The 27,862-nt window shown below is 38.1% G+C and overlaps 1 protein-coding gene across 1 annotated transcript in view; it reads right to left on the bottom strand.

The window, feature by feature from the left end:
• bahcc1b (BAH domain and coiled-coil containing 1b) overlaps window positions 1-13,002 on the bottom strand; it is a 110,652-nt gene extending 97,650 nt beyond the window's left edge. Inside the window, exon 1 of the mRNA XM_065262916.2 lies at window positions 12,676-13,002. Within this exon, the coding sequence (XP_065118988.2) occupies window positions 12,676-12,847 (172 nt within the window). The 5' untranslated portion in view covers window positions 12,848-13,002. The remainder of the gene's footprint in view (window positions 1-12,675) is intronic.
• Window positions 13,003-27,862: the final 14,860 nt, after the last annotated feature.

Below are 27,862 nucleotides of genomic sequence, written 5' to 3'. Positions count from 1 at the left end.
TTGAACACTTTTGTAAATTGTAGGTTAAGGATCAAGGCTGTAAAATAAAGGTGTGTTTGTGTCAGCACACGTATTAGAATATGAAAGTGAGAGCGATAGAGAATGAAAGTTGACGTAAGCTTTTAATTTATTTTAAATACCCACACACAATGCCCAGATATCACTGAAACTGGTGTCAAACCCATCTTTACAACAGCTCTAAAAGGTGTGGCACATTTTAGCCAATCAGAAACAGTCAGTGCTCGTCCATTATTTTCCATGTTTGTCTTTGAACCCCTGGGATTTTTATCTGAGAGTGCACATACTGTAGCAGAAATCAGCGAAATGTAATTATTAGACTAACAGTTGGAAGTGAATAGAATAAAGGTAACATTAGGCAACATTAATACAGCAGAGAGCGAGAGAGAGAGAGAGAGAGAGAGAGAGAGAAAGTGAGAGAGAGAGAATGAATGTATAAAGTGTTTCCCTTACTGGAGACACAAGGAGAGTTGACTCGGAGCCAAAGGGAAGTGTGTGTATCAGCCAAAGTGTAATCATAGGCCGGTCTCTCGGCTATTAGGAGAATTAAAGGCTGATTGAACGATTTTTACAGTGGAAACATAACATTGGGCTGCCTCACCGTGTTTGTCTACTTGCTGCAACAGCTGGCCGAAACACTCCTCTGCCCCACCGAGAGCAAAAGAGAGGAGAGGAGCCAAGCTGGGAAGAGAGTTTAAATCATTAAAAAGACATGAATCACTAACTTTCCCCGGACTTGTACCAACCAACATTCGTTCTGTATCCTGCTGCACATTTGGACCGTCATTCCTTAGACATCTATCAAGGAAAAAGAGAAAACGCTTTTGGCATCCAAGTTGAAGAATCACTATAGCCTCGATTCAAGCCTCACATCTTAGTCTCTTTTTTCACCCTGGACCGGTTCCACGTCCGTACCGTTCTGAGCGCATTTGTGTGTGCGTGTGTGAGAGGGGAAAATGATAGTGGAGGACTGTGAGACTCTGACTGCTTCTGTGTTGTGTCCACAGCTGTGTGAAAGGCTCCTGACCTCCAAACAAAGCCTAGCACTGAGGAGCCACTATCTGGCAGGCATGATAGAGGACAGGCCAGCCAAGCCAGACGTGCCGAGGGCCCGACCGTAAAGCCGGAGAGACAACACAGCACCCGCAAGGCCTTTGATAACCACTACTGACTGAAGCCAGCACGACAGGAATACACTGACTGAGATTCACCGCCGTTTTACAGACAGGCAGACACAATAAACGCCTCTGAAACAAACGCATTCATACAGACGCTGACTTTAGTTTTTACAAGTTTGTGTCATGTTTACTGATCTATTTGGAGAACAAATGGAGACTTTGTCCTGAAATCATCAGAGAAGCAGACTTCAACAAACTTATCTGAGTGATGCATTAAAGGCAGGGTATCTGATTTGATCCAGAAACAAGTTATGCTAGTTAAAAGTCTCCTCACATCCTGATAGCAATCACTATGTTAAAGTGTCAAATGTATTTGTATAAATATATGTCATCTGTAAAAGGCGAAGGACCAAATAATGTTCAACAAATCATTGAACTCGGACCGAATGCAATAATTCACTTCTGTGAACGAGTTTTGCATGCTACTGCGCACCCTGTTTACGCAGACATCATACGTCATTAGCTCGTTCACTTGCGCTCTGTAAACTGAGGCAAACAAACTTTCCTACGGAATCCAAAACCTGCACAGAAGCCACAAAACGAAAGACATCTTTTAAAACAACAACAAAAACTGTCTGGATCAGCAAAGAGCAAAAACAGAATTAACATCGATAACTTTAGTGCTTTTCCACAAGATGCAAAGGAAAAGGAGCAAAGTGTCTGAAAGGGTCATTGCCATGTTTCTTTTGGATTTCAGCGCTTTGAGGCATCAAATTCGCATGTACCGCATGTAGTTGGACACTTGAACATTTTGAGTATACTCGCTTCATTTGCGCGTGAAAATTTAGTCATCGAGACATTCACGCGGAAATTCACGTCTTCTGCGACTCCGCTTGCTTCCTGTAATCACGTCACTACTTGAGCGAGCTTTTGTTTGAGCAAGTTCAGATTTTTTAAATCACACGTTTTCCACGGCAAACCATCAATTCACAGCACTCACATGAATGAGACGGAATCGCATCTACCGCGCTGAGCTAAATGCCTCATGCTACGTAAACACCAAAACGCGGGGCATCGCGTAATCTGCTCTAGATTACTCGCGGGACTTAACTTTGTGTCATGCTAATTTTTCACTCGAGTTGAATATTTTCAACTTGGGCGAAGACGAGTTTGAGGCAAATATCGCGTGTTTTCACGTCATTCGCATCGCCCCACGAGAGGCGCATCTGATCGCATCTTTGCATTTGTATGTAATCTTTGGCGCAAATCGTTAAACTCGGGTCTGGTGTGAACCCACAGTCATTCGTGCCGCGAGACCTCCAAGACGCGTCAACACGTCTTTACATTGATTTAACATTGAAATCACTCGCGTTTGACGCCTCTACCACGGATGTTGCGAACGCAGCATAAAGCTCAAGGACAAAACTATAGGAAAATCAAGGTATGCAGCTGGGTATTGTCCCTGTACACTGTAAAAACAAAATGGGACAACTAAAAATGTAAGTTACTTAGTTTTGAGTATTAGTTGACAATTTTACATAATTTTTTTTTAGTTAACAAATATTTTAAATCAAATCAACTCAATGTTAAGACAACCAAGTAACTTAATTTTTTTAGTTGAACCAACAAATTTTTTTTTACAGTGTAGTGGTGATTGGCAGGATTTTACAAGCGTATATTTCTTGTCCTAAACATTTTATTTCAAGACACAAACCCTACCGCACACAATAATTCACTAAAACTACTTATGCGCTTATTGTATTTCATTTGTACCTGTTTTTCATCAGCTCCCTGAGAACCACCTATTTCCTCCATAATCATACACAGGATGTTTATTTGAATGAAGAGAAACAGGAATACAAGAATTAGAAAATCCTAATTCGCCTGATGAATGCCATAAAATGCAGAATGCAGAGGGTTTTCATCACAGTAAATGTGGCATTATATAAAGTGACAGAATGTTAAAAGCATCTCACGTAAAAGCATCTCATAATTACATTAACATTTTAGTAAAAAATGAACACCGTGAGAATAATGGCGAAAGATGAAAAAGGGGTAAACCCGTGAACAGGACGCCTCGCATTATTAAGCATGCACTGCTGCTTATGTCATCTGTGCCAGAGATTAGAGACTCATTATTATTTCTACCGTTTTGCCATTCTGCTTGCATCTCCAGCTCTCTCTCTTGCTATCATTCATTCTCGTTATGTCTGTACCTCATCTTTTCCAGTTTCTATTTCATTGTCTTTTTGACCATATAGTCTTTCCTACTTTCATTTACATGTTTCTCAGTACCCCATCCCTCTCTCTCTCTCTCTCTCTCCCTCTCTCTCTCTGCAGTGTTTAATGTGCCGGCAGCGTTTACACCCCAGACAGCGGGTGCAGCACTTTAATCTTGGTAGTGTCTACATGACATCAGCACTCTCGCTGGAGCATAAACTATAGTCAAGGGAACACACACATATTCACTTACATATACAATATACTCACACATATCTTATCTGCTTGCTTTCTTGCTTTTTTCATTCCTTCCATCAAATTTCTTTCATTCTTGCCTCTTTCTTCTACTCATTGTTTCTCTCTTGCCTTCTTCCCTTCTTCATTTTCACATCACTCGCTTTTTCTTCTTCCTTTCTTCCCTTTAATTTTATTCAGCAGTTCTCCATTCCTCTCTTTTATTCTTCATTCATTCTTTCCTCCCATTTCCTTCTTTTTTCTCTCACCCACATCCCTGATTTTATTCTGGGGTCCACTAAATGTTAAATTCCTCTAATCCCCACTAACCAGCCAGTATCAGTGCGATACCCAGAGCCCAGAGAGGAATTACCAGCAGCCCTGAGTCTAACTCTTCTTCCCTGTGAAATCAGACTCGCAATTCAGACATACCTTTCATGTGTGGCAACCCCATAAGCTATACCGTCTTCTTAAAATATTAAGCAAAGCATCTGTGTATAATTAGTTATCTGTCATTGAAAAGACGCTCCTCATTCATAGCAATTCACACAGCACATTAATTACAGGTACGGTCCTGTTAGAGCAACCCGGATGAACTGCCCCGCAGTAATTCTGCACCCCTATCTACCATCACACCTGTTTGCATTACCAGCCCACAGCTATAATCTCCAGGCTACAAACGCCCACATAGGCGTATGAGTGTGGAGCTTAAATTCGCATATATAATATTAAAAACAAGTCAAATGACGTTAGTTTATTCACTTTTCATCCTAGATGTCTGTTTATAAGTAAATAGTGGTTATAAGGGCAGGCTCATATAGCCTCATTACAGCCCTCCTGTATGTATGCATGCATTCTTCTTTAATTCAAATCATCCTCATTATGTTGCCATGCTGATGCGCAGCATGTTTGTATCCTAATTGGGATGACTGTGACCACAGAGGTCTCCAGACCTGCCCGCATCTATAGCGCACTTGTCTATGCAGTTTAGTGTTAAATCTGTGAGTTTGGGGGCAAATTGAGGATTCAGATTACTGGTATGAGACCCGCATGTTTTGACATGTCGCTCACTCCGCAGACTCTTGGGAGGAGCAAGGCTAAGAATTTGTGTGGTCAAATAAGGCTTAATTTTTCTGGGCATTCCGGGTAAAAAACGGCAAGGTCGGGGTCCAGAAATAGAACAGAGGTTATTACGGGATGCATGGAAGGATGGCTCTGTGTTCAGGCATGACTGTGTGGTCACGGCGGTCACGGCAACTGTCTTTCCCCACAGCTAACCAACCTCCCGGCGAGTCTGAGAAACACTAATCAGAACCAGAGAGACAGAGATTCGGTGAGAAAGAGAGGGAGAGAGGAAAACAAGCAAGTTCCTGCCCAAAAAAAAAGAAAAAAAATCAGGAAGACGATTAGGGATGGATGAAAGTGAGCAAGGAAATCTCAACGAGCAATCAAAGCACGGGCCAAAGACAAAGACGACACGTCAACCGTAGTTTTGTTTTAATCAGGGAACATGAAAATATTCAGACATGTGGCTCGTAAGCAACAAGTCCCACTCGAATTAAACCCGCAGCTAGAGAGAGACGAGAAGAGAGGCAAGAAAAGAGATAGCGTGTGTCCCTTGAGACTGATTAATATTGAATTCCTGATGCTAATCTTTGTTTTGTGCCTTTTCTCTTTACTGGTGTGGAAGCCGAAGCGTCTTTAAAAAGCATGCTGTATGTATATTTAATGAAGGCTCGGCATACATTCGGAGCGCTAGTCTTGCTGTGTGGCATCCCACCCTGGTAACATGCTTCAAACATCGCACTATACGACACGACACGCCTTTTGTAATAGTCGTATGTAGTGTGAACCAAATTTATTTTTACAATGCAAATTTGTGACAGGCGTAAAACATGTACTGATAAGTGCGTCAATGACATAAAGTCATTATCGGGTTGCATGGATCTTTGGCACGGAGATGGGTGCGCACCTGGTACATACAGGTGTAAAATGTAAATGCAGCAAGATACTTGATAATAAGATGTGATATAATCTGTACTTGATGTTGTTGATGAGCAACATTGTGTCCTAACTACAAGCCGCGTGATGATTCCAGCAATAGACAATTTGTCTGTACATACTGAAGGCAAAACAGCAACATGCCACAAAGCATTCAATCACAAAACAATTATTTGATCATGACTCCAACTCTAATTAACATGAAAAAAAAAACTATTTAAACTTTTAGGACAGGGTGTAATGGCTTAAGGTTGCCAAGTAGAGACAATCGGACCTCACGGAGGACTTGCAGATATTGAATAATTATTTATCACTGGACGCACATACAACATACACACGCATGCAAAACATAAACAATGCTACAATATCGTTGATGTAAAAATTATGCATCTCCCATGATTCAGAACACACATTTTAATAAAAGAAAGTCCATTTGATAGGTTCTTCTAAAGATCCTGCAGTGTACGGACCGAGTGGTTCTGTTTTGCAACCCATTTAAAATGACATTTCTCTCTCGCTATCAGACATCAAAGCCCATGCGGAGGGCTTTTATTTTCTTAGCCAAATCCCAAAATTGTTTCTGATTTACAAAAGCTGGCTGCAGGCCGAGTCAAAGTTTGAACTTAATAATGACGGCGATGCAAGAGACACTGTGAGCCAAGGAAAAGAGAGAGAGAGAGAGAGATTCTCCACATGGTTCAAATATGCTGTGTTGGTTGAGTCCATCAGTTGGGGTGTCACAATAAAAACATCTCACAGGATATAGCAAGCGGCGTGCAAGCGCACACATACAAGAGAGTACATTTATGCATAACTGTATATTGTGTATAAAACCAGTGAATTTGGATCAATCGCGTTCATACAGTAGCTCATCGCACCAAATTCAAAATCTTACTAATAAACACCTTTCCGGTCAAAATGAATAAGACAAAAGCAAGAATAAGACATAAACAAAACAATTAAAAAATAGAAGAGATAAAAATCCTTAGGTGTTAAACTGATGAAATCCAGTAATGTTGACAAGTCAGGAGGGCTGTTTGCTTGTGAACATGTGAGCCAGCAGGAAACGGAGAAGAAAGAAGAGGAGGAGATTAAGAAAGGGAGGGAGAGAGAAAGAGAGAGAGAGAGAAGGGGGGGTCTGACAGCTGTATAAATGAGCTCTGTAGCTCATGGCGCCCCAGAGTACTGCCTCATTGTTGTGCTGATCCAATGCACAGCAGATGAACTCAGGGTTTAAAAGTTGAACTGCGGTGTATGTGTGCAAGCGTCTGTGTCTGACCGCTGCTCTTTTGCATCCTTTATTGAGAAGGTTTGCTTCAATGTGTTTGTGTGTAAATGTGCGTCTGTGTACTACGAAATACAAACGGTCTTCAACAGTAAGCGAAATCTTAAAACTAAAAAAAATGAATAAACAAAAAAACTTAAAAAATCTGTATCATAAGAAAGCATTTATTCTAATTATCATGCATTATAAAACATTTTGATGCAGGGTTTTATGTTATATGTAGAGTAGTGGCCAAAAAGAAAAAGTCTAAATTTGAACAATTGTGCACAATTTTTGAACAGTCTTTGCTCTTTATTTAAATATATTATTAAAGATGCATTTTAAAAAATGTTCTGTATTTGCATTACAAACTGAAGCTCAGCTTTGAAAAGAATTAAGGGAGGCTTGGCAAAAAATGACACACAACACGTGCAACGTTTATAAAGATGTATTACACTGGACAATAACAAAATATTAACACAAATTTGGATCAACAAATATTAATAATAAGAGATAAAATTGTAGTCAATGTATGCTTTATTACCTGTAAGGTTTTTGTTTTTCTAGGCATTTTTTGCGCATTCAAATAAAACTCAAATTTGCCTTTTTGCCAAATTATTCATTATAAAATTATTTTCAAATTATTATTTTTATTTTATAAATACCTTAAGGGAAAGTTTCCAGGACTAGGCCATACTTATATAAGAACATTTAAATAAACTGTAAAAAATTATGCAGCTGGTTGCCAGTAACTTACTGTAGAAGATGAAGACTGAAAATGTTTCATTAAATGTTCATTTAACTTTGAACAAACTGTTGCCAGTAAATAACATAAATGTAAATGTGGCAGCTAGTTGCCAGTAATACCCAGTAATACTGTAATTTCTATAGATTTTTTTACAGTGTAGTTTTTACAGACAAACCTTACAACAACAAGAAAAAAATAATAATACTGGTGTGCATCTTGAGACAAAACAATGGCACTGATATATGTTAAGATATGTCAGTACAAGGTGTTTTATAATTAAAGCAGCTCAAACTAGGATAAGCCCTGCCCATTAAGGTTTAGTAAATTTGTCAATTTTGTACACCTCATATTTTGATATCTATTTGGTCTAATCTAATCTGAGGGTCTAATCTAATACTGTACAAATTTTCCCACCAGACATCAATTTTAGTCCCTGTACTGTATATCTATGTGCCAATGCAGTGAATATCTGTGTTCGCGTGTCGAGGAAGTGTGTCTGTACCCTCGCTTCCTCATTCGAACCCTCCTGTTCTGCATTAAAACTTTAGTAAACTGTTTTTGTTTGTAAATGTCTCGTACGCTTGTCAGCACAAAACAAGCACATTAATTAAACCGTATAAACAACACCAAAGACAGACTTAAAACAACACATCCCAAGCTTTAAGAAGACCGCAGGTGAGCATATGCGGCTAAACGACTCCAGCGCATTTGGAAAGCACCACGCCGCCCCTCATGAGGGATCTTATGGCACTGTGCCTTTGGGAAACGCAAGCCTGATCAATAGTCACAGCATAGAAAGTGATGATATTCTGGGAGCCACTGCGGGTGATACATATTTTATAGAAGCACATAAGAAGGTGTACGTATCAAATATTAATAAATGATTTTCTGCCGGCATTAATGACGTGTAGATGTGTTGTTTGAGGGACGGCCGTGATGGGTGCAGCCGGGCCGCTTGGACTTTCTCGGCCTACTGAGGCACATCAAACGGTGAAAGAAGAGACTGTGGGGTGTAGGGAGGGGGGAATTATACCACTACTGCCAACAAGGCTGTGCTAAATCACACACACACACACACACACAGAGCGTCGTACAATCGCACACAGCACTCAGCTGGCAGGCATAGTGAGTGGCGAAGGAACACGCCAGGCTCTGTGCTACCAAGCAGAGGTAATTGGGCCAGATTACCAACCAGGTGGAAACATTCAGCGGCTCTTTTTGCTCTTCATTCCTCTTCCCTCTCTCTTTTAGTGCCTTTTTGTACATATTTTCCCCTATTTCGGAGCAGCGGACCGATGGCGTGCTATTTAGGATGTCTGACGACAGGTCTGAAATCAGCAGCTTACTGAACAGCGATGGAATCAAACAAAAACAGTAAATTCAATAAGAACTAGAGGACTTAATCAATTTTCCGTTTATAAAGACAAGTGATACGTTAGATGTCTGCGATGATACAGAGACAGCTAACGGTGAGAGAAGGTGAAGGAGAAAGACAGAGAGATACTAACTAGACTCAAGCAAGTGTACCGTACTAATTTAAACTACAAGCCCTATCAAAGGCAAATGGCCCGAGGGCAGCAGCACCTCTGTGCGGAGCAGAGCTACACCACAGGAACAAGACGACGACTGGACGGGGAGAGTGAGACAGGTTTGGATCAACAGCAGCGCAAACACAGCATTGTTAAATCAGGGCTCAAGGCACGTAGAGGAGCGAGAAGAAAAAGTGATATGAAAGAAAGCCGACCAAGTCCTGACAGGGCATACCACTGCTTTCTCAGAAACATGACTGCTACGGCACAAAGATTGTGCAGGCAACAAATAACTCTCTGTAACGCTGAAGTTGAGGCCAAACGGCCATATGGATGTCTATGACAGACAGGCCAGGGTCCCACCTAACGCACTGCTGTTTGTTGTATTTGCTGTATCTGAAAGCATCCTGTTATTAATAGCATTTTTTCTGTTTACCAATCTATACAAATTTTTCTGATTCAAACAGCGGCACTGGCTTCAAGAGTAGCACAATGCATTTCTTATTGATTTTCACAAACATTCAAGGCCTTTTAAACATTCCTCCTCCATCCACGTCTCCACTATAGGGATATCTGTCTGTATGTGTGTGTGTGTGTGTGTGTGAGTGAGTCTCTGCGTGCTTGTGTGGGTTTGTGTTTGGGGTGATGGGGTTGTGGCCAATGATAAAGACAAAAGTGAGAAAGCAGACGCAATTGAGGAAAGTGTGTGTGAATGATAACTATAAATGTATGACTGGCATGTTTAAACCTGATTTGTTTTTAAAGAAAGGCAAAAAAGAAACAATCTCTAGTACGTTTGTACGCTCTAAAAATGCTGTATTGTTTCAGCCCATGCTTGGGTTGTTATACAAACCCAAACAAATTTTCTCGGTTAATTTAACCCAACGGTTGGATTTGTCTATTTTTTTGATGGGTTGAAACGGCCAACATATTTTAAGAATTCATTTTAGATTATAGTCATCTAATTTGTTTATTTTTCCATTAATTAAATTATTTAGTTCAGTTTACGTTCTGTGTAAAAATATTTGGTTTTACATATTTCTCAATTTAATTTTTGGTTCATGCTATTTTTATATGCTTATTTCTCTAAATAAATGCCTGGTTGTTTCAACCCATTGTACTTAATTTAACCCAAGGGTTTAGATTGTCTATATTTTACCCATTGTACTTAATTTAACCCAAGGGTTTAGATTGTCTATATTTTACGTAATCATGGGTTAAAACAAGCATTTTTAGATTGTATGCTTATTAAAAAATTTCAAGATCTTAAACATATATATTTATATATATATATATATATATATATATATATACATTTATTCTAGTATATGGTGCAAAATAATACACATAGTATCAGCTCATACTACCTGGTCTGTATGAGCAGAAAAGACACCTGTGTTGATATAAAAAAAAAAACCACAGCGGAAGAACAAGAAATTGATACGCGCGCACACACAAATACACACACACACACACACACACAGAAGCAATGATGCACCTGTATGGCATGAGCTGGCGTCCGCCTTCAGGCATACGTTACAGACATCTGCTGAGGATATGGAAGAAAGAAAAGAAAGAAAGAGAGGAAAGAAGAAAAGAAAGGGAGAACCTACTGTACACACTATCACCGCGCGCTGCCGGAGCAGCATTTGATGTGCACGCGAGACCGAAGCAACACAACACAATCCATCAATCTCCGGCGAGAGCGCCTGTATTGAGCTCTACGACGAAACATACGCGATTCAGTACATTCAAGTTGATAAAATAGGCTACAATAAAGACTATGTGTATTTGTTCGAAAGCATATGTAGTGAAACAAATCGTTTATCGACTATAGTTTCATTTTTTTAGTCTTTATGGCTCTGTGTGAGGTAATTTTACGTAGTTACTCGATAAATAAACCACATTAAGAAGGTTGTCTGTAAGGGTACAGCAGAGAGAGGCCAATGAGAAAGACAGCCGCCAGCAGACCCTATGGTACAGACGCATTCAACGGGAGCCGCGCGTGCAACCATCGGGGTTATGCGCTCTGAAAGAACTCGCTTTTAAAAAAATACTTCAGTCTAAAAGTGGCCTACTAAAAAACAGCGACCGTTTACTTTTTATTCCAAATCATCTGTAATTTGAATTCAGCTAAAATGTATCTTAAGGAGAATGTCAATTTATTGATATGAATATTTATATGTAACAACAAAATTATTGGAATGGACCAAAAAAAATTTTGTCGCGTAAAGTCATAATGGCTTTACTCTTTAAAAATGTTTTGTCTAAAGACATTGTCTAAATATTGTGTTTGTCCATATTTTACATGGGTTACAACCACCCAGCATTTAAGAGTGTAACATAAAATCAGCAATGACTTAAATCTAACAAAACATTTTTCATATTTTACAGGAACATTTTTAAACAACACCAAGGGGAACATTTATCTGGTCATTTATTGTTCAGTACTACTGAAATGTTGAAATTGCTGAGCACATGCTTTAAAACCTCACGTCAGCCAAAAAGTGTCTCTCTCAACTTTGTGAAACGTTGACAGCATAATAATATTAAAACTCACTCATATCTTAACGTGGACGTCTTCATGCAAGACTATATTTAATGCATAAAAAGACATTAACATTTATGAATGAATTTAGGATGCATGTTTAGAATTCTTTGCATTCAGGTAATTGTTTTATCATGTGCACATATATACGGACTTGTATTCCATTAAGACATAAAATGCGAAGTGTACCTTTTACCCCAAAGGTACTTTGAATGCTGGCGACACTTGTTAAATCTAATGCATGCACTGTCAACTAATTCGCACCCCGACACATCACCGCTCAATATAGAAACCGGATTTTCTGGTATTACAGACGCCTCTTTTAGCACACACACATACGCATAGAGCTACTGACCCTAATCTTGGACATTTCTCAGAGAACACGGCCCAGACACACACGCCAAAGCTTGCGTTATTAACTAAAAGTAGGCTACCTGCGGCAGCAAAACGCTCAAATATGTCCAATCATAATTAACAGAAAATCGTGTGGCATTACACTGAAATAGACACTACAAAACAAGTTTTCTAAGCAAAGCAACACATATGAATGAGTACGAAACAAAGAGGTTCACCCATCCATAAACGCACAGACATCCGCGCCTAAATAGTTTATAAATACCAAGCTGTGTACGTTAATCATCATAGACAAATCAATACAAAGATCTTAATTAACATTTTCTTTAAAAAAAAACACTGCTCAAAGTTTTAAGATTTTTTTCTCCGCATTCATAAGAAATACATTGCTCTTAACAAGACGACAAACCTTGCTGCAGCTCATGTTATAAATTGCACAGTTAAATAAATGTTAATTCCATCAGGTTTTATCATATGGAGTCCATATTAATTGCGTATTTCCAGAATGCCTACATTAAAAATATAGAGATGCTTCAATTCGCTGATGTGAAGTTATAGTGAGACTTGAAAGCAAAAATTTCTGCTCAAAGTATGTTTTAACGCACAACTTGTCGACAGAACAACACAAACATTACACTTACCTGAATGTGAGGGCATCGGTATGTGCGATGTATAATATTTTCCAGGCTGGAAGTGACCGGGATGCTGCACTGTCGTATGCCCGGTTGGAGTGATCCTCGAGGCGGCTCTGTGAACCAGAGCGCCTCGGTCTGCCAGAAGGTGCGGCGGAGGTGCGAAATCCCGGCCTTCCATCCCGATAAAAAATGATAAATCCGAAATCCAGAGCGGGAAACCAAGAGAACGAAACCGAACGCCGTACAGATGTTATAATCCCGTTAAGAGTTTCTCCTACGTCTTGCATTCAGCACAGTTTTGGCTTTGACGGCCAAAAAAGTATGCCCGAGTCATTTTTTCTGCAACACACAAAAAAATTATAAGTTTCAATTACAAACCAGTTACTCGAGAGTGATGCAAATCCAAGAGATCGTATCATATTAGTATCCTTTAAATGTGCAATGATAATCCTTCATTGAAAACACCGATACAGTGTTATAGTCCATTGCTGCGCCTGCAAGTGCTGCCTAAACATATTCTGCGCTCTTTTCTCCCATCTCACCACAATTGAGCGAGCTTGCAGCACACCTCCACATTTACACAGAAGACTCACTGCAGGCTATGTATAGACCAATTCACAGAGACATGTCGGGATCAATACAATTTTAATATATACTTACGCCTATATGGAAAATTAAGGATGTTTTCAACAAAAAGACAATAGACAAAGCCAAATTAGTCTTTATGTATTTCATTTGCAGGGATGCAAAACATTAAGCAGCCTAACCTATATGATTATTAGTAATCGTTATGACTGCATTTATCACAAACTGTAACATATTTAAAAACGTTAGTTTTTATGTTAATTTTTGGTGCATTTTGGTGCAATTGAACACTTAAACTGCTACGCTCATCTGAATTCTGCTAGCATTTGAATTTTGGAATGATGGAGTGTGTGTGTGTATATATATATATATATATAACATTTCGCCTCGAGTCCTTAAAATCCCCAAATCACGACAAAGCTATAAAATATGATCTTATTCTGGTGCAAATAGAAACATTTGTCATAGTAAAATGATGTGTGTGTGTGTGTAACTAATGCATACTTTTGTTTAAAAACACTCTAATAAACAGGCTTGCATTGAGCCTCCCCCAATATTGGAAAGTCTGCCCCCCCCAAAAAAAATTAAAAGCGCTCGTGCGAATTGTGGGAAGTAAATTCCTTATCACACTGGATCACAGATAAGACAAAAATGGAAGTTTAAATCTCTGGCTGTGCTTTGTATTTATTTTTAATTTCAAACTAAATGAAAGACATCCAAGTCGTATCTTCTGATATTTGACGTTTAGGGCTGTTGACGTCTCGACGTTATGTATTGGTGAGCGAGGCCTTAAAACATTGAAAGTTCCCTATTTGGAGTGTGAGATAAAATGTTGTCGTCCTACAGCTTTACTCAAAACTGAAAAAGAGAGAACATTTGCAGAAAAGTGAGCTAAATTACGTCACCTGAATTAGTTATAATACCAAAAATACTTGCTAAAATATAAAGGATAAGCACTGCGAAGCACACAATTAAATGTAGTGCACCATTTTGCGCGGACAAAGGACATTTCTAGCAAACATGACAAAAATTTTAAAGCAAGTCGTATATGAATGGAATAACCTCCCATTATTTACCATAACCGAACGTTTAACATTTATTGGAATCTGAAACCTATTAAATTTGGCATGAAGGACGGATGGGAGGTGAGGTGGCGCGGAGGACAAAACAGGTTCCCTTAAGATTCATTTTAAATAAAAGAAAATGTCCATTCAAGCTCTGATTAAGGCCAGATAATTTTATTACTTACATTTGTATTATTATTAATCATTTTGCATGTCTATATAATATAAATACAAGACAAACTACAATATTTGCCTAACAATCCAGTAGGCAGTTAAAATTTCATAAATTACCCATAAAATCACCCATTGCAATTCTACATGTAAACTGTTCAAATGTAGAACGTATAAACCTTTGTCATCACGTAGTATAGCATGCCGTTTACAAATGCATGCCGAATATAGTACTTTGTTATCACATATGTTTTTTCATCCTTTATTAATCAATAAGTCAATAAGGTATTAGAAAAAAACTACTCAGTCATAATTTAGTGAATAATAAATTAGTTTTCTAGTAACTCAGCTTTACATAAATCTCTTATGAATATTATTTTAATGATCTTACAAATAAATATAAATTACAAAATAAGGCGGATGCAAATTAATGGGTATTGCTTTCACTCAGTCTCCATAATTTTGTATAACGCCAGATGTTCTCAAAAAGGTAAGAACAGCTCGTGAAGGCAAATGTTTATTATTGCACGCAAATAAATGTATACAATATAAGCGAATTACTTACTGGTAAGTTATTCCTTGCAAAACAATAAACGGGTTTTTAAAAAAAACATTATATAAAAAGAGGTAAAAGAGATCAGAAGCAAAATAAAAACATGTGGAAATGGTTACATCCTAGAGTCTGCTGATTGCAGTGCGTGTGCAGTGCAGAAGTTCGAAGATGCACCGTAGTAGTGTGAGCTTCTGCTGAATCGAGCCCCGTACAGGCAGTCACAGCTCTTTCCTGAATCTGCTAGTGCCACTCAAGGAGAAGAGGGGGAGGTGACTGGGGGAGCAGTCGCACCCATTGGTCTAATAGCTACATGTCAATAAGCTCGTGCAGCGCGCCCCAGGATAAACAGTGGCTCCGATTGGATAGCGCTCTGAGCCAATGGCGTATCAGCTGGATCAACTAAACAAAACGGCGGGCGCTTTATTCGAGTTTTCCTGTCTCGACGAGTTGTGCGCGAGGCACGACCACATGGTTGCTTATGCAGCTTGGAGTACCATTATTTTGATGACATGTGACAAATAAGGACACGCATTTTACAACATTTAAGTTTTCGAACCGGCTTCAGGACAGACTGATGGCTAAACCTAAATGCTGATGTTTCTTCTCGAATCCTATATAAATCATTTTTAATGACAGCTACAATACGTCTTCTGGAATAAAAGATCTTTAAGTGAACAAAAAGAAAAGAAGGCAATGAACCAGCTAAATGTCAACTAACTCTAAACCAATGAGAGATCCCTGAAGTTTATAATAGTGTTCATTATTAATCAATGTAGATTTTATTTAGATTGCACGTAAGGTTTAACGAGTTAGGAATCAAAGAACGTTTTAACCATGACCACATTAAAATAGCAAAGGACACAGTCACATTAAGCACAAACGTAAAACCCAAACTATAGTTTATTGGCAAATAAAGGGTTAAAAGCTTGGGCCTCGTTTTGAAAATGGTTTGATTGGTTGGCGTGTTGCCAGAGCCCTGTCAATCATAGAATGTAAACAAGGCTCTGATTGGCTGCTGTCCAGTCCGCACTGGGCTGCCTGAAAAAAGCAATTACTGGCCTTGCGGTTTCAAGGCGGCCCAGAGCTGGATGATGAAAGGAGATAAGGAAGGGCGGTTTCAAGGCCTCCCCTAGGCGAACCTCGTTGGCCCTAAAGCTAAAGGAGAGTCAAGAGTGACTTAATCAAAGGGAATGCGTTAAAAAGGGGGAAATTACATGTTGTATTAAATTTAAAGTATAGATTCTCGGATTAATATCGCCTAATTCAACAGTAACATGATAATTCGAATACATGGAATCTAATACACTCACGCGGAAGGCTAGAATCGAAGACAAAACCTACAAAAGAGTACGTATTGAGAATTATCTACGGTTGTTTTAAAACGATCACCGTAACTGCGACTTAAATACTTTATTTTTTTGGAATTGCTATTTAATGAAGGTAAGCCGATGCGCACACAACTAGGTAGCTATATTCATTTCCTCGGTTTAAATTCATGAAAGCCTTGGTGAGTTAAAAACTGAACAGATTTTATAAATTCAAACTTACATTAGTATTGGTATATATTGTTGTTTTTGCTGTGTTTGTCATTTCAAAATATAGTATTTTATTTAAAATAATATATGAAATATTCTATAACAAATAAATACGAAGTTCACAACTATTTATACGAAGTTTTTTCTATTTGTTGTCTTTAACTTCACCCCAAAATCCAACCGGCAAAACGTTCCGCACCATCAAAACACAACCTTGATGGCAAATTTAATTAGGCCATTGGCAGACTGGAATTTTATAAACGTGTTATATGTGGTGTATTGTTACAATCGTTCCCTACAGGTTTTCTTATATATAATCATTAACACTAACTAACATCACTATTTATAATATAAATATTTTTAATTGATATATATATATATATATATATATATATATATATATATATATATATATATATATATATATATATATATATATATATATATAGACCTAGGGTAAAAGACAACTTACCTGGATTATATATGTAGCCAATACCTCAGCAGGCTTATCCTAGTTTAAATAATAAATAAATAATAAAATGTTCTACAAAATAACAATCAATTATTAACAATTCTAAAATTCCTATAATTTGTGATTATGATCATGTGTGGGGCTTGTCCTGACACAAAACACACAAAGATAAAAAGAGAAGGCCAGTCTGTCAAAAATGTACCAATGTAGAAATTCAACAGAAAAAAATCTCAGCCTTAGAAGTATGAAATTTGCCAACGACCCTTAATCAAAAGCCCATAATATGACAAAGTATCCAGTTGTTGTTTCAACCAACGCTGCAGTACAGAGGGTGTGATATGCCCTGCCACCGACCCTCTTGTCCAAAAAAATGCTGCCTGGAAGAAAGCAATAACATTGAGGTAATAAAGAATCCTGTTCTGCAATATACAAAGAGGTGCAGCGCTTTAAGCAGATATCGGCACTTAATTTATTTAGTGACAAGAAAGACTCTTTTATTGTTGGGTTTTTATTGGTTCCTTTTCGCAATTTGAAAGGTGGGGGTGGGGTACATTTTTAGTGGCGTACAGATAACACACACACACACACACACACGCACATACAGACAAGCGGCTAACGCAAACACACGTTTACACACGACTGCATGTAAGCAGTTTCTTGGCACTCTTTTGTGCATACATCTCGCAAACATACATACACGTATACTTGAACACAAACTCAGAGTTTCTATCTATCTGTCTCTCTTTCTTACACACACACACGCACACAAACACACACATCTCCGCTCCCCACGCGCACACTTACATTCTTTTTTTCTTTCTCTCTCTCTCTCTCTCTCTCTCTCTCTCTCTCTCACACACACACACACACACACACACACACACACAAACAGACACACACTGTCCATGTGCCAGCGCGAGCTGCCCCACTGTGGGACGCAGGGATAATTAATGCGGAGTGACTGATTGCTCTCGAAACAGACCAGTCCCGCGAACGGCATTGTCCGTGATCAATGAAGCGTCTCTGATTGACACTTTCCCTCCATCTTCCAGCCACATTCAAACTACCGGAACGGGGCGTTTGTCACCAGCGTATAGGCCAAGGGTGCGCCGAGACCCAGTTATTGTCAGGCCGAAGTTGCACACCAGTTTAAGACAGTGCGAGGTCCCTCCGGTCTGCCTTTGGCAAAGAATAACACATACAGTACGGCTGAATTCAAAGGCCACTCTGATGTATAAACGGTGCTTACTTGCCCCTACATGTCTAGCCTATGTAACTTAGGGTATTTATTTTATTTACGCGTCCGATGGATGAATCATTGCGACAATGCGCTCAGTTGCTGGTGACGAGGACGAAGCATGTTCAGTCAAGACGTGGACTTTTTTCACAGCTTAATAATACTATATATCCTACCCCACCAAAATATTAATGTATTATTATAAGTGTATGTTATAACTACAATGACAGTGCAAGATTGCATCAATTTACAACGACGTGCAAATGAGCACTAATAAAAATTCAAGCAAGTCATTGTGTGCAACACCTATGCAATTTTATTAAACTGAATATTTTTAAACTGAACAATTTTTAAAGTAGCCTATACAAATTACTATTTGTGTAAACTGTGTACATCCGTGTCTGCCCTGCGTATCAAACCCCACTGCGCCATCTAAATTAGGTTGATTGGTATTTGGGGACCTCTTTTCTTTTTATTTTGGGGACTAGACTTTTAAAACTTATTACACTGTTTTGTGAAATTATTTGGGCTTTGTTAACTGTTAGGCAAGTTGTATGTTAATTGTCTCACAGCGCGTCCAGTGGGTTACAGGCAAATGCGGGACATACACACACACACAGACACACACACACACACACACACTCACATTGCCTTAAACAGGCCTAACATGTGTAGTTGAAGACCATACCTCTTTAAATTAAGATATTGAATATTATTTGTATGCGTGAGTGTGTTCGTTATCATACTTAACTTGTATATATGCCCAAACTTTACAAGAAACATCAGTAATGTTTTATGAAATTGTGAATGATGAGAAATCAGTGTAACAAACTCTCGATATAAAATAAAGGTGCTTCACGATGCCACAGAAGAACCTTTTTTTGTCTAAATGGTTCTTTAAAAACATCCAAATAACCTTTCTGTTTCACAAAAGGTTGGTTGAAGTAAAAAAAACTTTATATAATAAAAATACGAAAATATGGTTCTTTGATTAACCAAAAATGGTTATTTTATGGAATCATGAATAACCCTTGAAGCATCCTTATTTTTAAGAGTGTAGGACAGTGGATTTTTAGTCCTCGTATGATAGAACCAGTTGTGGCTTTCCTTGTCACAAACGACAAAGTTGTCGACTTCTAACCAAAACTTTAACCTAAACTGCGAGGTTTTAGACAAGGATGCATTACATAAACGTAACTATAAAAAAGTGTCAATCAAACCTACAGTTTAAGGTGGTACAAGCCCAGGGATAAATTGTGACTGATAAAAACACAACTCCCAATACCGACCAGCTGCCTTTTATAAAGTCCAAGGAATGGCGTTATCGATAGAAAAAGCCCATCTGTGTCTAATTAAGGGAAGTACTGCTTCACCCCCATAAATGGCACAAACCTACCTCATTACGACCTGTTTTATTGTAAAAGCTAGAAGTCAAACTATAGAAAGGTAAATAAGTGTAACAAATGATAAAAACCTAAACTTTGTTAATTTGTAAGAAAAAAAAAAACTTTGTCATTACCTTGCAAACATTTAAGGATAACAGTGACACAAAACGGAAAAGATGGGGCAACTGAGATAATATTGAAACTAAGGGGGGAACCATGACAAATATTGTAAGTTAAATATACAGTAAAGGCGATTTAATTTATGTCGTTTTTGGTTTATTACACGCCAGTTCTTGACGGCGTATTATAAATGAATAAGAGTTTTATAGCCAACTCATAGTGCTTCATTAATGAGATTGTCTTATAAATACCTCCGTGAAAAATCTTTGATAATTCATAAAATTGTCATTAAATGTTTATAGCCAAAAATTAACGTGACTAAAGAAATTGAAATTTAATCGGATGAGTGAACTAATTACTCGTTATCAATATGCCACTATAAAATTTGTGACTAATACTGTTAATACCCATTGCATGAAATCTTCGCGTTGCACCGTTGTACTAGTCAGTGAGTAAACATCTGACAGAAAAATTTGCGAGGGTAAGTCACACAAACACTTCGTCTACACTGCATGCATTATCCTTATAGGTAATGAGGCTGTAGCATATATAACAATTCTAAGAAATCCTTGGGGGGATGCATCTAAATGCTTTGAAAGGATTGTCAGTAGCCCTCTCAGTTTTAATATGGGACAGGCAGATGTCTTGACCCGAGTGTAGTCCTGTATGTAGAGTATATGCTTTTATCACAACCTCGTGAGTGTCAGATCCTCTCACAGGTATGCATTAAATGTGTTGCACGTTGTTATTAATCAGCGACACAAGCAAATCTACGTTTCAGCGTCCATCCGTAAAAGCTGAGGCCCACGATACTTGTTATTTATTAAAAGCACAAAAAAACAAATGCATTTAATTTTATTTTATAAGTAAACATATTGTATTACATTTCTGAAATTGTTTAATCTAAATAGACTGAGAAAAGAAAATTAAATCAACTAGCAGCATCATTACATGTTTCGTAGGACAGCAATAATGTTTTGACCTTTCGACCTAGTAGACTTGCTGAGCAAAGCAATATAAAAAACAAAAATAAAATGAATTTATTGATAAATTAACGAACGACGATAATAGAAATACAATTGGAAATTCTGTATAGTGGTCATAAAAAATATCACATGGTGTCTTAAATGTTTTTAAAACTAGAAAGACTTACATGTACGGAAACTTTTCTTGTTCAATTACAGTGTTCACCAATAATATCAAAAGTTCAAACTATTTACATTTTACTTTACATACTTTCTGTAAATTAGAAAAGTTGGAATTGATGTAAAGAAAAAAAAGATCTGAAACTGTAACGCAAATAATGGGGAAAAGTAAGAACAATCAAATATCCGGTCAAAAGGCCTTGTAAACAGCTTTTTTATGTCGATACCCCAAAACCTTTGAGAAATAATCATGTCTATAACCAAATCCAGAATCAAACGTACATACAAATGTATAGTTCTAGTTTTGAAACATTAAGTTTAAAGCGAGTGCAATTAGCCGTTCTGCTTTTTTCTTTTTGTTGTGTTTTTGTGTTGTTTGTATTTTGCGTCATTGTTAAAAAATTTGCAATTAAAGTCACTGACCGCCTTGGTCGAACGACGTAAATTTGACAGACATAAGGGTGTATTTTGAAGTCAAGAACAACCCTGTATGAGGCCACTATTAATTTCTGACAAGCCATATATCTTCTGCATAAAGGACACAAACAAACGAGTAAACATGTCGAGTCTGTCCTTAATACTTCTGCAAAAGTATTGGTGGCTGCGATAAATCAAAATCAGATTAGCAGAAAAACACCTACCTATACAAATGATAGTCCATCCGGAGAGCAAATCTTTTAAAACAAGGACTGTCTATCGATTTATGCAAAACTGAGCAAAAATGGGAAAATGCGTCAGTGCTCTGGATTCATATCTTTGATAAAGAGAAAGCCTTCTGTCGTTTAGTCTTCAATCCTAACAAAAAATCTTTAAGAAAAAAATCCCACAATCTCTTGTGGTAATTATGACCTCATTCGATAAATAAAGAAAACTCTGTAAAGCCTTTAAATGTTGTTTAAAAGATGACTTGGTGTTTGTCTCTCGTTGGAGATCTATCTGAAGGTGCGGAGCATATCCGTACGAATAGAGCCAACTGCTTCCTCGAGCCTCTATAATCACAAATTTATGGCTGGATGACGCGTCCTCTTCTCCCACAATGGAGCTCAGTGACATTAAACAGAAAATTGATGGAGAGACGAACGAAATTTAATCTGCTTTCATATCCAGACCATTGCATTTTGCCTCATTTAATTAGGGGAGAGGGCACGTGTCTCGCGAGCATACCCCAACTCCTTAACGCACATTGAACTATTCTACTTTTTGCATGTTTGGGACCTTAGAGAAGACTTGACGACCCTATTCCCTCATCTCCGTGTCGTAAAAACCTTGGTTGTACTTAATCGGGTCTTTTTTATATCATACTTTTATACGCGTTTTTAAACAGAAAACAACCAAAAACATTTTATTCGGTATTTTAAGGATATTGAAATGCATCGCCTGCAGACTCGAGATGATCGCGACCGCTAAGACTTTAAGACACTAACGAAACGTTTACAACCGACTGTAACAATTCTGTACATTTGTGTTTTTTAATAAAGGTTACATTGGATGTTAAGATACATTTTGCGATGACGGTGAACTTACGCTATTCAGTGCATTTGTTAAATTCAATGACTACGAGCCGAAAGCATGTAGAGAAGTGGTAGCTAAGATCAGTTGCAGAAACAACACAAACACACATTCGCTTCGAAAAAAATGTTTACTTAAAGAACTACAGATTTACCTTGAAGAAACGGGCAATCCATTACAAAACACACAAACTGTCCTGAAAGAAAAGCAATGTGCTACTTTTATAAACAATTCAGAGCAGAATAAGTATGTTTTTACATCCAAAACAGGCTATTTGCTTAAACGCGAGGCGTATTTCCCACTCATCCCTGGAGCAAAAATTCGCCCACCCCCACCTTTAAGGTCACGCCCCGGGACCGGTGACGTCATACATTTAACTGTTTCGTTCCTGTGAGCATTGCATGAGTAAAAACCTTCTCTAATGTAGTATTCTGTGTAGTATTAGTGTTTGATATAGTGCCACTTGTGTGATGCCCTTACAAGTTAAAAATGCAAAAATTGAAATGGGCAACAAATACGCTGCTAAACAGGCTAGCACTAAAGCATAATTCTTGTATTATTAGCAAACTGAAAAGTATTATTGGTGATTTATTATTTTTCATATTTACATTTTTGTTATGCGTCGTGGCCGTGGAAATGTGTTTGAAAGACATTTAGAACTAAAACAACCTTTCTCATAGATTTATTGAGTTCAGGAAGTACAGGAAGGTGCTGAACCGAAGAGTTTTACTCATCACAGTCGTCACAGCTTATTTATTAGACGTAAACCTCAGTGATCAAGTCTGCCACAAATGGCACACACTTCACAGACTATCCTCTAGCAGTGCTTACAGTGCAAACCCATAATTAACAGTCAAAGGTGTCTAAGTGTATTTAGACAGTTGTGACATAACAGACAACACAGCACAAATGCACATTCCAAGATATGTGGCTTTTGTGGATGCTCACATACTTACATGAATACATCTTGAAAGGGAATCAATCAGAGGACAGGAAAACTCAGCGGTCTAGTGCTATTTGACATAAACTCATTACCCTCAAATGACCCAAAATGTTTCATTAAAAAGTGTCAGTGGCCTGCCCGCCCGCAATGCCAAAAATTATAACTATTGCTTAATTTGGTGCTAAATATTCTTAATGAATGCATGTTTTGGATGAACCTCTATTTGTTGCCTTATAAGTGCATGTACAGGTTTTGAAGAAGAAAAGGATGAAATAATTAACACTATTGTCTGTACTAAGCAAGCTTTAGAGCGGCTATGAGAAGATTAAAGTGGTGTACCTGAATCTCTCTATATTCATGAATAACAGTACTTGCTAGAATCTCTTGACCTTCTTTCAAAGTCTTATTGTATGTAGTGTGTGTTAATTAAAATTACAGTATGACATAAGACTTAAGATGCATGCTTCATAAATTTTCCTACGGGAATTTTATGTCAACTCGAGTGTCAGATGATGCAAATATGTGACTGATATTAGAATGCTTTAAAGCACACGCTCATCTATTTCAATTGGAATGTAATCTAATCAGTTCCTCCATTCAAAGTTTTATCCTGCCCTCCCCTCATATATTACATATTTGAAACATAATGCATAAATCTATTTAAGATGCTATTTAATATAATAATTTCATAGGAGAACAAATTCTCATTGGCTTTTCCAATAATTATTTAGCCTCTCTTGTCCAGCACAGAAATGATAAGATTAACCGATTATTGAGAATGGTGGGTTAATTTTTTTTAAATAGGCAAATATGAAACAACAACATTTTATACTTTTCAAATCAGGCCTTGGACTAAATACATATGTTTAATAGCTTAAATAAATATGAAAAAGTCAGGAAAAATAAGGAAATCTTTTAAATTGTGCACTTTCTTTACTCTGGTTCACAAATTCGCCTTCGGACAATTTATCATGTTAAGGGTGCATTTCCCAAGTGTCCAGTGTGGTCATGGCTAAAATATATTAGTAAAATAAGTTCCTACAGCGAGCTTTCGGCCTTAAGCCATTGACAATCCAGTGAATGGAGAACCTTTTAAAGGCCATGTCTACCATAATAAACATGTATTCACAGGTACAATCACTGAAAGGGGAGGAAGTACTCGGTTAAAATAAACCCGTATATCCAAAGGTAAAACAGAGAATTACTCTTTACAGTAAGCCACTGCTAGAAAAAAACACAGGTTTTCCAGAAGAAGTAAAGCAACGTAAAGCAAATGACAAACACTTATGCACAATTTATCCATATAAGTATGGATTAAGAAAAGACTGATAGCACTGAGGGCAAAGCAATGCCCATTCTTTCATCTTGAGATCAGAGCTAGAGGTCTGATTTAAACCCTGACATACATATGCATGAACCATTAGATGTAGTACAGAGAGAATGGCGAACAGAGACATCTCTTAAAAAGTCCGAGGCCTACAGTTTCCTTTTTTTAGGTTTTTCAAATAAGCTCTTTATTGCAGCTGTTAAATACAGCAGCTGGGACAGAGATACAAGGACAGTATTGTGACCCTCACTTCGTATCTGACGCATTTGCTTTTTGCCCTGGTTGTTGAACAAGTTGTCTCACCAAATCTGTAGCGCCATCACGTGGCAGGGCAGGCAGCTCCTGTGACCCCCGAAGCCATGGTTGTTGTCAGGAAGAAGAAAGACAGTTTGTGAGGGCATCAGAACCCAGCTGCAGGGTTGAGGAGTGCCACAGTCATCAAGTGATGGGACTGGCCATCAAACAATGAACCATCTCTTTTCCTCTCTCTCCCCACACTATCCTTCGCTCCTTTATTTTTCACATTCTGCTGCCTTTTATCAGTTTCTATCTCCAGGCCTTGGGCATCGCTTTCTTTTTAAAGATGAGCAGAAAGAACTAGACGACCCTGTGTTCACCCTCTGATATACGGCAAGGTCCCGAGACCACTGCTGATTTGTTTTTATGAGAAGAATGAATAACTGAGTCCATCAGCCACAAAATAGATGGGAAAGACAATGAGAGAAACAGGGAGAGAGAAAAAACAGCTTGCACCTCGCAACACATGATCATCCCGCGAAGGTCACTTAAGCAAAAATCTATACTAGTGCTTAATATTATTGTTATCATTTATTGGTTACTACTTTGCCAGATACAAAACAATAGAGTGTCGCAGTGCTGTTTCACTTCTATATCATCAACACTCAAGTAACACCTTTCATCCAATCAGATTGAGGACGGGAACTAACTGTTGCATAATTGCTTATATCTCACTTTAAAAACCACAAAGTGTCACTTAAAACACCAAAATGGGCTTTTGCATTCATGCATTAAAGATTACAGCTGATGTAGTGTGCATGAGGTTGTTTTTAATATTCACCTAAAGGAGAATTTACATGACGTGGAATATTAAACACAGCAGAGCTTAAATGATGATTCTTGTTCTACATCACTTGTCCTCTGCAACCGGTGTCCAATACTTTAGATCGGTTCCAAATCCTGGCGCCTCTTTTATAACTGGACAGCAAGAACTCGGTGATATTTCATAAGGAAGGCTTAAAGGGTGCCCAGACACTGAGTTTTACAAGCTACATCAGCAAATGCCCCCCTTGGCAAAACGCAATGCTGCTGTTATACACATTTGCGCACACTCCATATCCTGACAATGTTAGCTGAAAATAAAATTTTAGTACCCCTGGTAATAACGCACAAGTCGTGCAGAAGACCAGGAGACAATTGTGCACAAACGCAAAACCAACTCGGTCAAACAATAATTTACAAACAAGGTTTCTGCATTTTACTACAGGTTTGAAAGTCTCAAAAACACTGCATTCAAAAACAGACCTACTGTCTGTTCACGAAACTTCAAATCAAATCCAAAATGCCTCCCCATGCCCCTCTCTGCACGTGCTGCTGTGTTCTTTATAGCTTTTAAATGGGGCTCCTTACAGACCACCACAGGGGGTGTGCAGCTAGCTCTGGGGTAAATGACGGCCATGTTGTGTTTATCAGAGTTAAAGTAAGAGAATTAATACAAAATTTAAAACCTTATTGGCTATTTATTCGAATGCTAACCTTCGGAAATATGTTAAAAACGCTACCAAAATGAAAACAAATAAATAAATAAGAAAGAAAGAAATAATACATTGGCAACTTTAAATGAGATTGATTCTTTATATACAGACTGTTTAAACAAATAAATGCGTTAAAGTGAAAATTATACCGATTTTTAAGCTCAGATCTTTCCCTATAAATGCACTAATAGCTGATTGCAAAACTAATGCTGGAGGATCACACTGTCGACTGTCTGCGGCTGGTAGTAATTCTCACATTTAGGGGGTGCACCAAATGTGCATCAAATGATCAATTGTCATGTAGCTGGTGACAGACGGACTACGAGAAAGGCAGATCAACCCGAAAGTCGAGTAATCGCCCCACTACGGAGTTATCCATTAATTCAGGGTTAAAGTCTATTTGCATTTAGACAAAGAGAGATCGTCCATCCATCACCGAGTCAAGGGTACGAAGGAGGGGTAAAATAGTTCTCTTGCAAATAAATCTGTTGCCCTCCGGGGTGCGTTTACATAGGTGTGAACTGCGACTGTTGGAAAGCCGAGAGTAATTCATTTGAAATGCGAAACCCCAACTCACATAATACTTTCCAAAAAAAAAAAAAAAAACGCGGCTCGGCCTTTACAAAAATAAACTCTACAATAACTCTAACGTGCATTAATATAGCCTAACGAATGAGCTGTATTGCATTATGCATTGCATAACAGATCATGGTACGTACACATTGCTAACATTTTATTTATATGTTTATATTTGAATGTTGACTTCATATAGACTTTTGTTGTAGAGCTTGTAAAAACTTTAAAGAAAAAAACTGCTTTTTGGCCAGTCTACTTTAATTACAAACAAAAAACCAACAAAAACTTTTGGTTTTCCAAAAAGTGTTCAAGCAGAACATCTTACCAAGACATTAAACACCATCACGAGCTCACTCCATTTAAAGGAGTACGACCTTATGTTTTAAGGTGGACACGATATTAATCTTCAAAGCAGTCACATGTATTTTTAACAAAAATAGACACCTGTCAAGTATTAGTTCTGCTGCCACACTAACTCCTTTAACATTGGAGATTAGCGCTGTTTTATTTTTTTGTAGACTGGGAATATCTTTCTGCTATTTCTAAATGATGTTGCTACGCGATTCATTCCCCATTATCTCTGTAACAACCTCTGCAACATTGTGTTTTTATTAGGTCTAAATAAAATCCAGGCACAGGCGAAACGCACACATACGCGGTAGTTGTTTGTGTCGATCAAGTCTGCGGATCCCCCTTAAATCTGCTCTAGGTTTGGTGGGAATTCCATGTAACGATTTTTGCGCGGCTGGCCAAGGGCTCCCTCCTGTAGTTCCAATGAGTTCCCCCTCCCCCTCTCCAC

Source organism: Paramisgurnus dabryanus, chromosome 1 (genome assembly GCF_030506205.2).
Source record: "Paramisgurnus dabryanus chromosome 1, PD_genome_1.1, whole genome shotgun sequence".
Taxonomy (NCBI): Eukaryota; Metazoa; Chordata; class Actinopteri; order Cypriniformes; family Cobitidae; genus Paramisgurnus; species Paramisgurnus dabryanus.
The sequence above is the reverse complement of the archived record's forward strand: the minus strand, read 5'-3'. Positions and strand labels throughout refer to the sequence as shown.